Source organism: Myxocyprinus asiaticus, chromosome 2 (assembly GCF_019703515.2).
Source record: "Myxocyprinus asiaticus isolate MX2 ecotype Aquarium Trade chromosome 2, UBuf_Myxa_2, whole genome shotgun sequence".
Classification (NCBI taxonomy): Eukaryota; Metazoa; Chordata; class Actinopteri; order Cypriniformes; family Catostomidae; genus Myxocyprinus; species Myxocyprinus asiaticus.
The window spans coordinates 25,198,949-25,213,552 of NC_059345.1; the positions used below are offsets into that span (position 1 = coordinate 25,198,949).

At 37.8% G+C, this 14,604-nt stretch overlaps 1 protein-coding gene across 9 annotated transcripts in view; it reads left to right on the plus strand.

The window, feature by feature from the left end:
* The window catches only part of LOC127414759 (exocyst complex component 6B-like), a 187,583-nt gene that overhangs the window by 104,200 nt on the left and 68,779 nt on the right, over positions 1-14,604 (plus strand). For all 9 annotated transcript variants that reach the window (XR_007892852.1, XR_007892851.1, XM_051653053.1 and 6 more), the window contains exons 9-15: positions 2,933-3,016; positions 5,435-5,481; positions 6,003-6,123; positions 6,424-6,495; positions 6,716-6,813; positions 7,973-8,078; positions 8,743-8,852. Coding sequence is in view for 7 of the 9 variants with exons in the window: in XM_051653053.1 (XP_051509013.1) it covers positions 2,933-3,016; positions 5,435-5,481; positions 6,003-6,123; positions 6,424-6,495; positions 6,716-6,813; positions 7,973-8,078; positions 8,743-8,852 (638 nt within the window). In the remaining 2 variants the exon portion in view is untranslated. The remainder of the gene's footprint in view (positions 1-2,932; positions 3,017-5,434; positions 5,482-6,002; positions 6,124-6,423; positions 6,496-6,715; positions 6,814-7,972; positions 8,079-8,742; positions 8,853-14,604) is intronic.

Sequence of the window (14,604 nt, forward strand, 5' to 3'; positions counted from 1 at the left end):
ATCTCACTTGATGCCAAAAAGCTTTTGCTTCACTCAGATGATATTTTATTATTTGTCTCTGACCCTACTAGATTTATGCCTTGCCTCCACAGAATTATTCATTCCTTTTCCAAGTTCTCGGGATACAGACTTAATTGGTCTAAATCCGAAGCTTTGGCTCTGACAGCGTACTGCCCGGTAACGGCTTTTCAGCCGGGCACCTTCCAGTGGCCCAAACAGGGTATTAAGTGTTTGGGTGTTTTATTCCCAGCAAATTTGTGTGATTTAGTTAGTTAATTTTGACCCTTTAATAAAAAGGTCAAACATTTATCTATGATTAGGAAGGTTAATGTTATTAAAATGAATTGTATCCCAAAATTCAACTACCTGCCACAGTCTCTCTCTATAGATGTCCCCCTCTCTTATTTCAAGCTCTTTGTTATATTATGCATTCGGTCTCAGACATTTGGCTCACTGGTTGCTTTCACCTGAGAGAGCCCCTCCCTGGTTTTGTATTGAACAGGACTTTCTTGCCCCTATTTCACCATTACAAAGCCTTTCTATCAAACTAATCGGAGAAGTGAAGTTACACCCCATTATCTCGCATTTGCATTCGGTATGGACCAAAGTGTCCAGAGTGTTTAATTTGGACATTTATTTAAATGTTGCCTCAAGCATATGGCTGAACCCAAAATTATGTATTAATAAGTCCCCTTTCTGCTGGTCAGAAAGGATTGTGAGGGAGGTTGGTACACTTGCTGACTTATATGAGAGTGGAGTTTGGAGATCCTTTGAAAATTTGGTTCAACCTTTTGGGATTCCCAGATCTCAGTTCTTTAGGTATTTACAGCTGTGCCACCTGCCCTGTACTATTTTTGGGAGTAGCATACACCCCCCTAAAGTGGCAGATACTATGGGAGAGGTGATTAATGCTTTTGGAAAAGGTCATGAGACATCAGTGTATTACTCCCTGCTAATTCAGTGTCTGGGAGATGGAGATTTAACTTCTATCAAGAAATTATGGGAGAAAGATTTAAACTTGGTATTAGAGGAGGGAGTGTGGGCTAGGATTCTAAAAAACATTAAGTCTGCATCTAGAGATGCAAGGGTGTACCTTATGCAATTCAAGATTATACATCAATTCTATTGGACCCCCTCTAAATTGTATAGGCTTGGTCTTAAAGACATACCCACCTGCTGGCGATGCCAATCAGAAGATGAAGACACAACCCATGTTTTTTTGTGGTGTGTTAAGATCCAAGAATTTTGGTTGAAGGTTCAGAGTTTTATGTGTGACGTATTAGGCACTCAGATTTCATTTAGCCCCACACTCTGTATTTTAGGCGATGGGGCGTCATCAACGTAGGGGATAAACACATAAAAAATTGGGTCCTAACCAGTGTTATGATCGGCAGCAGATTGTCTTAAGGGGATGGATGTTGGCTGGAGCGGCCTCATTTCAAGAGTGGCGCACGGAGATGGGGAGGGTGGCGGCTTTCGAGGAAGTGTCATCTAGAAGGCTGGGGAACTTGGATTCGTTTGATGGAAAATGGGGTAGCTATTTGACATTTTTGGAGGGCTCTCGGGGAGGGGCAGTGTAGAGAGAAGTATAGTTTTAAATGTGTGTGATTTATTATATTATACTTTTTTTGTGTGTGTGTATATTCATGTGTGAACACAGGGATGTTTGTTGAGGGTCAGGGTGGGGTTGGGGATTGGGAGGGGGAGGGGTAATAGTGGGGGTTGAATTTTGATTCTGTGAATATGTTTTGCTTTTCTTTGTCAACTGTATGAATCAATAAAAAATGTTAATCAGAAAAAAATGGCAACTCTTCTGTTATTGTCACCCAATTCAAGTAATTCCACACAAGAGACATTTTCTTTCACACACAGCAGGAGTAGTAGGCTAATTGTCTGATGTATTTTTTAGCCCCCATTTTGTTTGACAGGAAATAATCAGCCCTGATTATTGTCTTTTTTTTTAAAAAATTTTTTTATACAATTGGCCAATATTCGATAGTGAAGATGATTTTTTTTTTTTAGCCGATGCCAATGTTTGGCCGATACATTGGTGCCTCTCTGGTGTTTTTTAACAAAAATCTAAGACCGCATCAGATGTATCCTTCAAAGAGTTCTAACGAGGCAAGAGAAATATTGATTCAATAGAGAAAAGTATTGATTAATTAGTATTTTATTTTACCCAATATTTGTGTGGTATGTTTTATGCTTACTAGAGTTGTTAGCTTAGCAATGTCAAACTCTTTTGGAATCAGTAGTGGGTTGAGTCCCATGAGCTTTACAAGAGGAGCTCTATTTGTGTGCGTTGTGGAGTTGCCGTTGCCTGTAAAGGCAGTAAATGGCAGAGCAGTTCACTATGGTGTATTCATCACTGGTTTATTATCTTTAAGTAAGAGGAGGCACGGTAGTCCTGCTCTGGCTAGATTAATTCAGATGCACTGACCGGAAGTACCGATTAGCCCTACCGTGCTGGCACTGTTTTCTTTCGCTCTGTCTCTATCCTCCATCTCTCTGTCTGTCACTATGTTGTTTTCTTTACTCTGTCCTAATGGAGACATATGTGTATGTGTTGCTGTCATGCCCTCATAGACTTTGATAACAGTCTGTAAGCTCAGAGGTGGACGGGAACTGCACTTTGGGAAAAGGATCAAGTATTTAAGCGCTGAATGAGCACCTTTGTTTTTAGGCCACGAGGTTACCCTGCACTGTGGTCTGAGTTGTGCTATAAGATGAGGAGAGTAACTGATATGCTATTATTTTAAGTTTGGCTTGGAATCTACAAGCGGGAATCCATTTTTCTGTGTCAACTGGAGAGAGAGAAGAACTGCTTCTCTCAGGCCATGTTAAGCTTTCACTTCTACATTGCAAGTCTTGATTGACTTTAACTCGCCATAGTAACAGCCTAATTTTCAGAATGTGTATCTGCTTTACCCAGGGCTCCCGGGACACGTTTGAGAACTACTACAGGAAGCAGCGGCGGAAACAGGCCCGACTAGTGCTGCAACCTCACTCTAACATGGTATGCCCTCACATTGCCTAAGCATATGTCTGTCTGTCTGTCTGTCTGTCTGTCTGTGAGTCTCTGTACCCTCCCTCTTATCCTCACTGGACCACCCCAGATCACTAACATCATCTTAAATAAACCCTTAAGAGCTTTAAGGGAAGCCAAGGGCTTTACACAACAAGTTCCACACATGTATATGTCACTTAACAAAATGCAGCTGACCCCGTGTACACAGGCGTGGACATTGTATTTTGCCTTCGCTATATGCATTGCATAATTTACATTCATTTAAACCAACTGATCTCAGTTCAGAAGACTCTGAGCTGTCAGTAAAGGGTTAAACTTTTGACATACGGAGTCATGTGACAAAACAACATGGCGCCAATCACAATGGAGTTAGTCTTTAGGAGAAATGCCAACAAAACTACATCTAGTAAGAAACATAATTATGTTTTTAAATTGAACCCTGTTTGAATCAAAAGATCAGTCTCTAGTTTCATCCGATATGCCATTTTTTAAATGTGAAACTCCATGTTGTTAAGCACAATGTGCACCAATATGTACTTTAGTGCATTTTTTTGAAATCCTATATTTACTGTGCATTATCACATTGAGAATCAAGGGATTCATCCAAAAATGTAACAAATTGTTGCTAACAGAGGCTTTTTATAGAGTTAGGATGGAAATAAGTTGCTTTTTGAACTGTTCTGAGACCAGTGCAGACAGACAGCACAATGGAGGTCATTCTCTAAATAAGGAGCAAGGGAGCATCCTATAGCTTTCCTATGCAGCTAAGTGCATTCACTCATAAAATCCAACCAAAAGTTCAGTTTCAGGCTTCAGATGATGTTTGTACCACTCAACATGTTTGGCAGACATGGGAAAATGGTAATTGAAACAGATTCAGAATGTATAATATATAATTTTATTATAACATGGTTGGCAGTGATTGGATGATGCTGGCCATTACTTTGAATCAGAATTATGTATGCTAATTTCTGATGGAATGTCTGTAACGTCTCAAAAGTATAAATAACCAACACTCCTGGAAACATAAACAATTTGATTAAAATAATCGGACTTTCTGTAGCTTGTCATTATTTAAAATTTCACAACTTGAATCAATTTTGCCATCAATTTCTAGGAAAACTATTTGCTCTAGATTTTGTTTTTTGTTTTTTTTTCTTCATGTTTCTTAGGTGCTGCTAGTTAAAAATAAAAAAGGGATATGGAAAATGCAAACAGTAGTCACGCTCTGATATCCTATACCTTGGATTTCACCAACCTTTAAGTTTATGCTTGAGAAAGCAGTGCTTTAAGAAAGAACTGAATTATACACCATACAGCAAAAGAAATGATCCTAGTGTTGTTAATTGAGCATTCAGGCCCTAAAAATTCTTATGGGGACATACACTGCCTCTAGTTTAGAGTTGTTCATATATAGTTTTCTTTTGCTTTCAACGATTGTAAAAGGATATGGAATCGTTGTTCCAATTAATATATAGCTCCACAGTTCAACACTTGAGCTTTCCTTACAGTAAAGCTGAATTTTACATGTTTCGAAATTTATTCCAATTTGTGTTTTATAAATGCTGTGCAATTAATCTTAATGTTTATTACAAAATGCTCAAATTATATGTTAAAGCGTTGAAGTAATTTTCTGAGTTTTATTGTATGTTTAAACAAACAATGTACACTACTGGTCAAAACTTTTGCAACACTTGACTGAAATGTTTCTCATGATCTTAAAAATCGTTTGATCTGAAGGCGTATGCTTAAATGTTTGAAATTAGTTTTGTAGACAAAAATATAATTGTGCCACCATATTAATTTATTTCATTATAAAACTAAAATGTAATAAAAAAAAAAAACGTTTTTGAAATTGATGACTTAATAATAATAAAGAAAAGCAGCCAATAAGTGCCCAACATAGACTGTTTAAAAAGCATCCCAGGGTGAAACCTCAAGAAGTTGGTTGAGAAAATGTCAAGAGTACATGTCTGCAAATTCTAGGCAGAGGGTGAATAATTTGAAGATGCTAAAATATAACACAGTTTTGATTTATTTTGGATTTTGTTTAGTCACAACATAATTCCCATAGTTCCATTCATGTTATTCCATAGTTTTGATGATTGATAATTTAATATTTATTATAATAAAGAATGTGTTTCAAAACTTTTGACCAGTGGTGTATATTTGCTTTTGACATGCATTTGACCAGTAATATGACTTTGAGAAGGGCTAACATTCTTTGAAATAATATTTTATTCTGAAGCAAATTTAAAAAAGAATTTGTGAAATGTTTTAGGTGTAAATCTATCAGATGTTGGTGATAGTTTAATGAAAAATTTCTGAAAACACAAAAGACCTGTAATAGTAGACTGCTCAATTGACTGATGTTCATAAACTCTCGTTCCCTTGTGTGATCTCCAGCATGAAACATTAGAGGGCTACAGGCGCTACTTCAATCAAATAGTCGGGTAAGTGCAGCATGCATTTTATTTTAAATGGCAAAATTAACTGAAAATCAATTATACATGCTTATGACATCCATTTTAATAGAGGAGAGAATTAAAACAGCCGAATCCTTTTCTGGCTCAGACCTTCCCTTTACCTAAACTCTCCCCTTTCTCTGGCCCTTCCTGATTCTCCATCCCAGTGCTGCTTAAAAACCATCTGAGCCTTACAATTTATGTTTTTGGGGATGTAGAGTGGCAGATGGGTGTTATTTTGAGTGTCTGTATGGGAATATTGTGAAGGCCGGTGTCTGGAATAGAGGCTTTTGCAAACATCCTAAGTGGTACAAGAATGGATCAGAGCACTCTCACAATGGGATGTCTGAGATTTCTTTGGGAATACTGCTGGGCTGCCTGTTTTGCTGGAAAAGCTCATTGGCATATTAGTGACTGTGTTTTTAAACTGTCATGTACTCACTGTCTCTCTGTCACAGTCTTTCGCTCATTCTTTGATACGTCCCTGCATTTTCTTGTATGTCCTGTAGTTTCTTTGTAGTGGAGGATCACGTCTTGCACACCACACAGGGTCTGGTAAACAGGGCTTATGTGGAGGAGTGGTGGGAGCTGGCCCTGTCTAAGACCATTGCAGCCTTGCGCACCCATTCAGTATGTCTGCACTCCATACACTCTACATGCACTGACAAAGACAGGTCACTAGCAGGATACCGTCCATTTCTTAGTAATAGTTAAATACTCTTGATAGAGCCTGGAAAACCTGGGGAAATTTTTGGCTCAGTTGTTGGTCTCCAAGACTTATTTGAGAACTAATTGAAAAATTATTTTCAGTTGACAGCCTCGGTTAGATAAATGTTACGTAAAACATTTACTTCTTTCTAGTGTTTTTACCAGTAAATCTACATTCTCTGGTTTTGTTCTAATGGCTCGCTTGCTCTCATCTCTCTGTAGTCTTATTGCACTGACCCAGACCTGATTCTGGATCTGAAGAACCTCATAGTGCTCTTTGCAGACACACTACAGGTGAGTTGGGATAGTGCCTGGCCATTATGACCGCTATTATGTTCTCATTCATATGAATGATAGCAAGAACTGTTCGTTCAGACCTCAGAGATGGAGTCTTTTTAGCTTTATTCCAAGAAAGACATTGTGATAGATATATAAAGACAGTTTCTTCTGTGTTCTACTGAGATTTGTTATCATCCTCCTTCCAATCTCTCTCTCTCTCTTTCACTCTTTGCAGGGTTATGGTTTTCCAGTTAACCAGCTGTTTGACATGCTGCTGGAGATGAGGGATCAATACGGGGAGATCCTGTTGAAAAAGTGGAATCAGTCCTTCAGGTGCTTTCTGTCTGGCTGTCTTTCTCTCTCGCTTCTATTTCATTTTCTTTCTCTCGGTTTTCTTAATTTCTGTCCCTCAGTTTGTCAGATGAGTAATAAGATACTCAAATTAGAATAATGATGACTTGTTTGTCACCTAATGACCAGGCCCACGCAGAATCTGCATACACAGAGCTCTGCAGAATGCTCAGCAGATTTCTCCAGAATTGGAAAACCCTTCATCCACAAATGTCTACACATCCTCTGCCCCTTTCGTTTTCATTTATTAAATATTTTGGATATTTTTGTAATGCTTTGAGCTACCAATAAAAGTGTAATACTCTATTTAAATCCATTCCACAGAATTCATATTTTGCCACAAAATCAGAGCAGAAAATGTGGAAAAAAGTCTGCAAACTCTGTCTGGGCCTGCTTATGACCCTTGAGAAATCTATACTGAAAGTATTAGGTTTATGCTAAAATGTAAGGAGTTTTCAAATAAAATGAGATTACATTTGTTCTATAGAACAAATCAGTACTTGGTAACCAATATAAATATAAGAACTTTGCGCTGGAAACACTCTTTTTTTTTTTTTGTTCTTTTTTTTTTTTTGAGTCATATCAAAACAGTATTTCACGAAGATGCTTGAAATTGAAACTACCCTGTGATTCATAGTTCTTGAGGTTGTGGTTGGCTGTATGAACAGTTGAAGGACAGGGAAACCTAATCAGGCCAAACCATCTAAAAGCACTGATCAATTTACCCCCATGTGACTAAATCATATTTCTTAAAGGACAAACATTTTCTTTTTTATTGTGTTGGGATTCCCTTTAAAAAGCATTTAATGCAACTTTAAAATGGCAAAATGTCAGTTTGCTGTTGGGATTTATTTTTTTAAATCCCCTTGGAGGGGAATAGTTACGACTTGTTGGACTGAATCACGAGTGTAGATGAGATGGAAAGGTTGGCGTATCCTTGTTTCAGTCTCTCTTGATCCCTGTCAGAGATACATGACTCTGAAGTAAAGAGTCTCTGGAGTCTTTGACTTTAGATTTTTTATATTTAAATATAACGCTGTTACCCCTGGGTTTATTGACCTCTTCATCTGTCAGTTCTTTTCAATCAGTTCTTTTCTCATTAAACAACAGTGACATTGTGGTCATTTGTTCTGTTGATTAGGCAAATTTTGGATCAGGACAACTACAGCCCCATCCCTGTGGCATCTCCAGAGGAGTACCAGCGAATCACAGGCCAATTCCCCTTCCAGGATCCAGAACTCGACAAGGTGAGTATTAGGCACATAAGAAAGCTTTTATCTCTAAGAATTTCTCACAGATTCCCTCAGTTAAACATTCTCCAGTCCCCACAAAGGCAGAATTATCTCCTGCTGTCCAAGAAGTTGATTACTAACATGTGCATCCACTGAGGTGCATCAACTAAGCCATCTGATTTCTCCCATTGACGTCAACAAGAACTGCTGCCCAATACTGCTATGGTAATCAAAGGAGGATACCTAGTTTGGTGTTGCTTACAGCTGTTTTTTTTGTTGTTTTTTTTCAAGCTATAGACCTTAGTCAGGGTGCTCGTCACACATATTTCAGGCAAATGAGAGTTTGTGAGGGATAGAAGTAGTCGCTTCAACAGGTTGTGCTGTTGTGTACCTTGATGTCGAACTTTCAGTGTACAAAATATTGAAAATATATGTAAAAAAAACATGTTGTGAAAAGTAGATATGACCTAGAACATTAAGACAGTTCAAACCATTGAGTGAACTGGATTTGAATCCCTCACAGCCTTATTTTGATTCACATCAAATTAAACATGCCATCTACCCTGATTAAGGTCCATTAGGCTGCCCTTGTGTCCTCCTCTTAGTTTGTGCAGAATTGTTTGAGCTAATGAACCCCGTGATTAGTACCCAGTGAATTTGCTGTAATTCCTTTTAACAGATGTCCTTCCCGAAGAAGCTGCCATTTTCTGAATTTGTGCCTAAAGTATACTCGCATCTCAAAGAATTCATCTATGCCTGTCTGAAATACTCAGAGGACTTGCACCTTAGGTAAGAGTGCACACTGATTTGACTGTTTTACACCTGCATACATAGTCTTGATGTCCAGATGTTCTCATCAGCAAATAATGCTGCCCGAATGGCAGTCTAGATGTCTATTTTTAAACTTCTTTTTTTACCTTTCATTTTTCAGTTTTTAAATCACTAAACCCGCCCCATTGTCTTACTCTATCCCCTTGAGTTGCTGCTGAACTTCAGAGAGGAAGTTTCATCGGCACCAATCAATTTCTGTGTGTTTTCCTAAGTAATTGCATGCTTTTTGCTAGTGGGTGTTATTTTAAGGAATTTCTCTGTGTGTTGACTGATCTCTGGTCAGTTTATGAGTTCTAAGAATTACTGATGAGGTTGCCAGATGCTCCTAACTGTTTAGTGTGGCATACCCTGAATTCCCAGTCTGCAGACTGTTGGACAGAATAAACGGCCCTATGAAGTGGTGCTTTGGTATGATCTCCCTTTATGATATTTCTCAGAAGAGCAGTTTGCTTCACACTTGTGGAAAACAAACACTTGTGTAAACAGCACAGTTGACTTTCCCATTAATTGATGTGTTTTATAAGTTAAAGACTTGTTTAACCTTATTGTTTTTGAGAGTCAGTTATGCCATTAAGTCTGTGTGGAATAGCTATGTTCAGAAAAGCATACTATCATACTAACCTTACTATTTCTGCAGTATAGACAGGGTTCCCACAGTCATGGAAAACCTGAAAATTTCAGGGAGTTTTAATTTTAATTTTTTAAGATGATTTCGCAAGCTGAAGTAAACAGGCATTGTGGTGAGGTCATGTGACAACTGTGCAGCTTACTACTGTTCAAAATGTTTATCGTTGCATAATGCATACTTTTTCACATTCTGTTTTAAAAAAAGTATGCAGTTTACAGTATATACTATGCAGTTAGTAGGCTAGTATTCCATTCTGAACATCTTCTCTTTGTAATAGTCTTGGATGATTATTAACTGATACTTTTTCCCAATGCACCTTAAAATACAGTAATAGCAGGAACAATTCCCTGGAACAGCCTGAAGTTAAATGCCTTGTGCATAATGGTAAAAGAGTGGTATATTGATTCAGATCTTGGTTCCCCTCTGCATAGGATTGAATCCTCAGCCTTGCATTATCAGCCCACATCCCTAACCATTACTCTTCTACACCCCTAATCCTGTTCTCAGTCACGTTGAGTTGCAATTTGATATCTCACCCCTTTTCCTAAATGGAATAGTAGGTCACAAGGTCAAGGCTAAAGGTCTTTCTCCGTAGAACTATCGTTGGCATTTCTGTTAGGGGGAAGGTGCGGCCTCCTCCTGATTAAACTGCGTGCTAAGACGACCCCACCCACCCACTCGTGATCGTGTGATGTTGCCTGTCTCTGGCTCTTTGAGCGCTTCGTCAGGTCTGATTACATTAGAAGCGGATCTGTCAGCCTGGCATCCTAGTTTGTGTAGTTTTTGAGTGTGTGTTGCTGTAAACGGGTTCATTAAGGACATGAGGGAACATGTTTCAGGACAGAAAATTAGTAACCTTAATCATACCAAATTACTTCTACATTATCATCATCATTACTGATTACTTGTGTCTCAGACACTGTCTAGACGACCAGACACACTTAACACTATCGTCTGTAGAGTGGACAGATAGATAATGCTCCTAATAACAGAAGAAAAGACTTGGATGAACATGGTTCTTTGCAGTTTGGCTTAATTTCAAGTGAATGATTTGTCATGCAAGGACTACCTGTGCTAAAAAAAGTATTGTCTTTGGAGGTACATTCTGCAGTCACTGCAAAATTACTTTAATTGAGCAATAACATTTTAACGTTACTGTTTTCCTGGCTGACAGTGTATGCATGCTCAATACCTCTAGACTGTATGCTTACTTACTATTTTTAAATTATATATATATATATATATATATATATATATATATATATATATGTTAATCATTTACTGTACTACTGCAGTGTACTACTACTACTACCACTTCTACAACTGTTACTACTGTGATTCTAACTCGTCTTCAAGAAATCAAGCAACTTTTGAGGGCATACAGACTAACATCTCTCATTTATATGGATTGCATCAGTTTCTGTTGGTCCCTTTTTCTGCGTGCAAGCTGTCGTGTGCTGCGGAATGTTGAACTGAACAGCCCTGCTGCAGAAAGAGTAGCTGCTTTTGTCATGCAGGGTAATGGCTTGGTTTAGATGGAAAGAAAATACAGAAAACATAATCTGTATTTAGTAAAAAGGCATTTTCTATGAATAGGTGGACCACTAATTGGTGACCACTTTTTAAAAAAAATGTTTATAGCAATAAATGCACAAATTCCATTTTCTGTTATAAGATTTCTGTTAGAAGCTATCTAGGTAACACTTTATAATAAGGTTCCATTTGTTAACATTAGTAACATGAACTGACAATGAACAATACTTTTACAGCATTAAAATCAAAAGTTGTATATGTAATATTAGTTAATGCACTATGAACTAACAGTTGTATTTTTCTTAACTAACATTAACAAAGATTAATACATTCCGTAAAAAATATGTTATTAATTGTTAGTTCATGATACCCAAAATATTAACTATTGTTAACAAATGGAACCTTATTGTAAAGTGTTACTGCTATCTATTATGTAAACTATTCTCTTATTGTTGTTTTATTTTATTACTATCATGCAACAGTGTCATTATTTTTATGTAATCTGTTAAATTGATAATTAAATTAATGTTCAAGTAACATCATTTTGACCCTTTCTATATTGCAGAAAGACATAAATATTTTTAATTATTATTATTTAAAAAAAAAAAAGAATTTTGTTTTACCCACAATTTTTTTTTAGTGTTGACTCTTAGTCAACCATTCAACCTTGTTACCAAAGTTATTGTAAGAGGGAAAAAAAATCTAATATTTTTATTTAATTTGTGGGAAATAACTACAAACCATCATTTGGTCCTAAACTTGCAGGCTCAGTAAGTGATTTTGAGAGTAATTTTGGCTACTTGCAACTTGGATTTTTTCAAATAAATTGTATTTATTGTGGTCTCTATCATGAGTGCGCAAAGCGCAGCGCTACGCACTACTACCGTGCACAACGTCTTATCCAATTTTCGTGAGCAACTGGGCATGGGTGGGTGTATTTGTGCTACTGCAGGTGTAGGCGCACAAACTGTGGGTGTATTGTATGTAAATGAAGTGGCGCAAAGCAATTTGCTATTTTCCTAAGAAATTGGTCATTGCGCAAAGATGTTTCAATATCACATCTTATCTCAGCGCAAATTCCAAATTCAGTTCCTGCATTTGCAGTTTGGAGATTTCACGAGCAGTTGGTAATAAATTTCATGTCCAAACTCTTACAGATGGAGTTAGCGATTCCTGAGAAAGACAAACAAAACACACCCCTCCCTTCAGTGCTCCTTCAGAAGCTCCGCCCCCCCAAATTCATGCACGCACAGTAGTGTTGTGTGGATCGGTCCAATCCACTTTCCCATTTACAGTGTACAAACACTAGTTTTTTTTTCAGCGCGCATAGAACGGACAGCTAGTGGACCGTGAAGAGATATTCGTGGAACTTGACTAAAAGTGTATTGGATTAAAATGACTTAGTCCACCTTTAAAATATAGTGGAACATAAAATTAAGTCCCTGACAATCATAGCCATTTTAAGAAAAAAATAATTATGAGATTGTGTTAAACCTTCTAAAGGTTATGGATTATTTTTAAATTATTATCATTATGTTTATATTTTCAATTGTATTTATGATCTAATTTATGTTGGTATTTTTCCTCCCATTGTCATAGAGTTATTAATTCACTGCAAAAGGGCCCGGTGGAAGAAGTTGGAGAGAGTAAAATGTTCGGATTTGGTATGATTTTTTTTTACCACTTTATTTCGATTATAATTTTGTTTTTGAAGTGTATTTTGAATTCAGATATATTTTTCGTTTAATTTCTTCATGGTTCCATTATTTTTTTCTAAATCTACCAGTAGAAGTGAAATGCATGCCAATACAATCACTGTTAATACTAGCCATGATTTGTGTGTCAATAGATGAAAATGATTAATAATACTTACATTCTCTATAATTTTAAAGGAGCATACATCCAAATTCTGACAAGAATCACATTTTCTATGCGTTTAAAAGGAGCGTGTCACTGTCATAGAAATATGCCTGGCATTCTTTAAGGATGCACTTAATGCACAAAAGAATGTAAGTCCATATTTCTATTTTATTTTTTTTTTTTTAATTGGGCACTCCCAATTTTGAGTGCCCAATTCCCAATGTGCTCTAAATCCTCGTGGTGGCAGAGGACGAAGAGTTGCCTCTGCTTCTGAGACCGTCAATCCGCGCATCTTATCACGTGGCTTGTTGAGCGTGTTACCACGGAGATGTAGTGCGTGTGGAGGCTTCATGCTATTCTCCACGGCATCCACGCACAAGTCACCACACGCCCCACCGAGAGTGAGAACCACACATTATAGTGACCACGAGGAGGTTACCCCATGTAGACCTGGCTGGAGTCACTCAGCACGCCGTGGATTCGAACTCGCGACTCCAGGGGTGGTCGTCAGTGTCAATCCTTGCTGAGCTACCCATGCCCCCCTTATTTCTATTCTTTTAATTTATTGCATATAGTTAATTACACTACCAACTTCTTATGAATGTGCACTCTTTGTTTATATCGCTGGTGCTTGAGGGAATGGACTATATAACAGGACACAGACAGTGGAATAACAGGAGAAGAACCTCAGAATTAAATTACACTTGACCCAGCAAATTTGCATGTTGTGTGGGCCATTTCACCAAACCCATTTGCACCTTGACTTAGCTCATGCTTGCACAAACTTACCAAAACTTCATGGCCATGCCCACTGACTTTGTGATTATGACTTAAAGCAATGTACTGCGCTTAGCGCTAGCACTCTTAAAATAGGCCCTTAAGTTTTGTTATTATTTAATGTTATTTAATGAAAATAGCAAAAATCTGAGTTCTAAAAGTTTCAAGCCCTATTTTGTAGTGTATTTGTTGAAAGTAACCCAAAAACAAACGGCTCATAACCACTTTGGAAATGGTGCCCAAGAAGGAGCCATTTTGAACTTTGTGTGTTTTGTATGTAGCTTTAAGTATATATAATACAGTATGTATGCTGGCTAAGTACTGGATGTAGCAGAGGAAGTTGTCTCACTTTTTTTTTGGGAACTCTACCAAGACTTTGGCAACTCACTGCCTCCTTACATCCACCAATCATGTCCTATGTGGTTTTCGGAACATTGCCGATCCCCACACCCGAGTGTCAGTTAAAATAAAATAAAAAACCTTTTGGCTTTGCTCAGAGGAGCCCGTGCCTTGGTGTGTGGGGTCCAAGGACTCCTGATACAGCCACAATCCTCAATATAAACAGCTAATTTAAGAACATTGTCAAGTAAGGGCCAGACTGGCTAGATCTGTACATATTTGACATATTTTCAAAAACTGACCCTTATTAGCACAAGTGTGATTGAGTAAGAGGGAAAGAGGCAGCCAGATGGCATTCAGACCAGAATTCTCAGATGATGGGGTCAGGATGCTGGGTATGTGTATAGTGTATCTATGTTGCTATTGGAAATGGAAACCTATGATTGACACACCAAAGGAGCAAAGGAACAGCTCTGCATGCTACCCAGACTAGTCTACCGGAGGCAATTAGTCTTTGAGGTCTCCCTCCACCAATATTGAGATGAGATGTGGTCAGAGGGGAAGGGAAGGGGC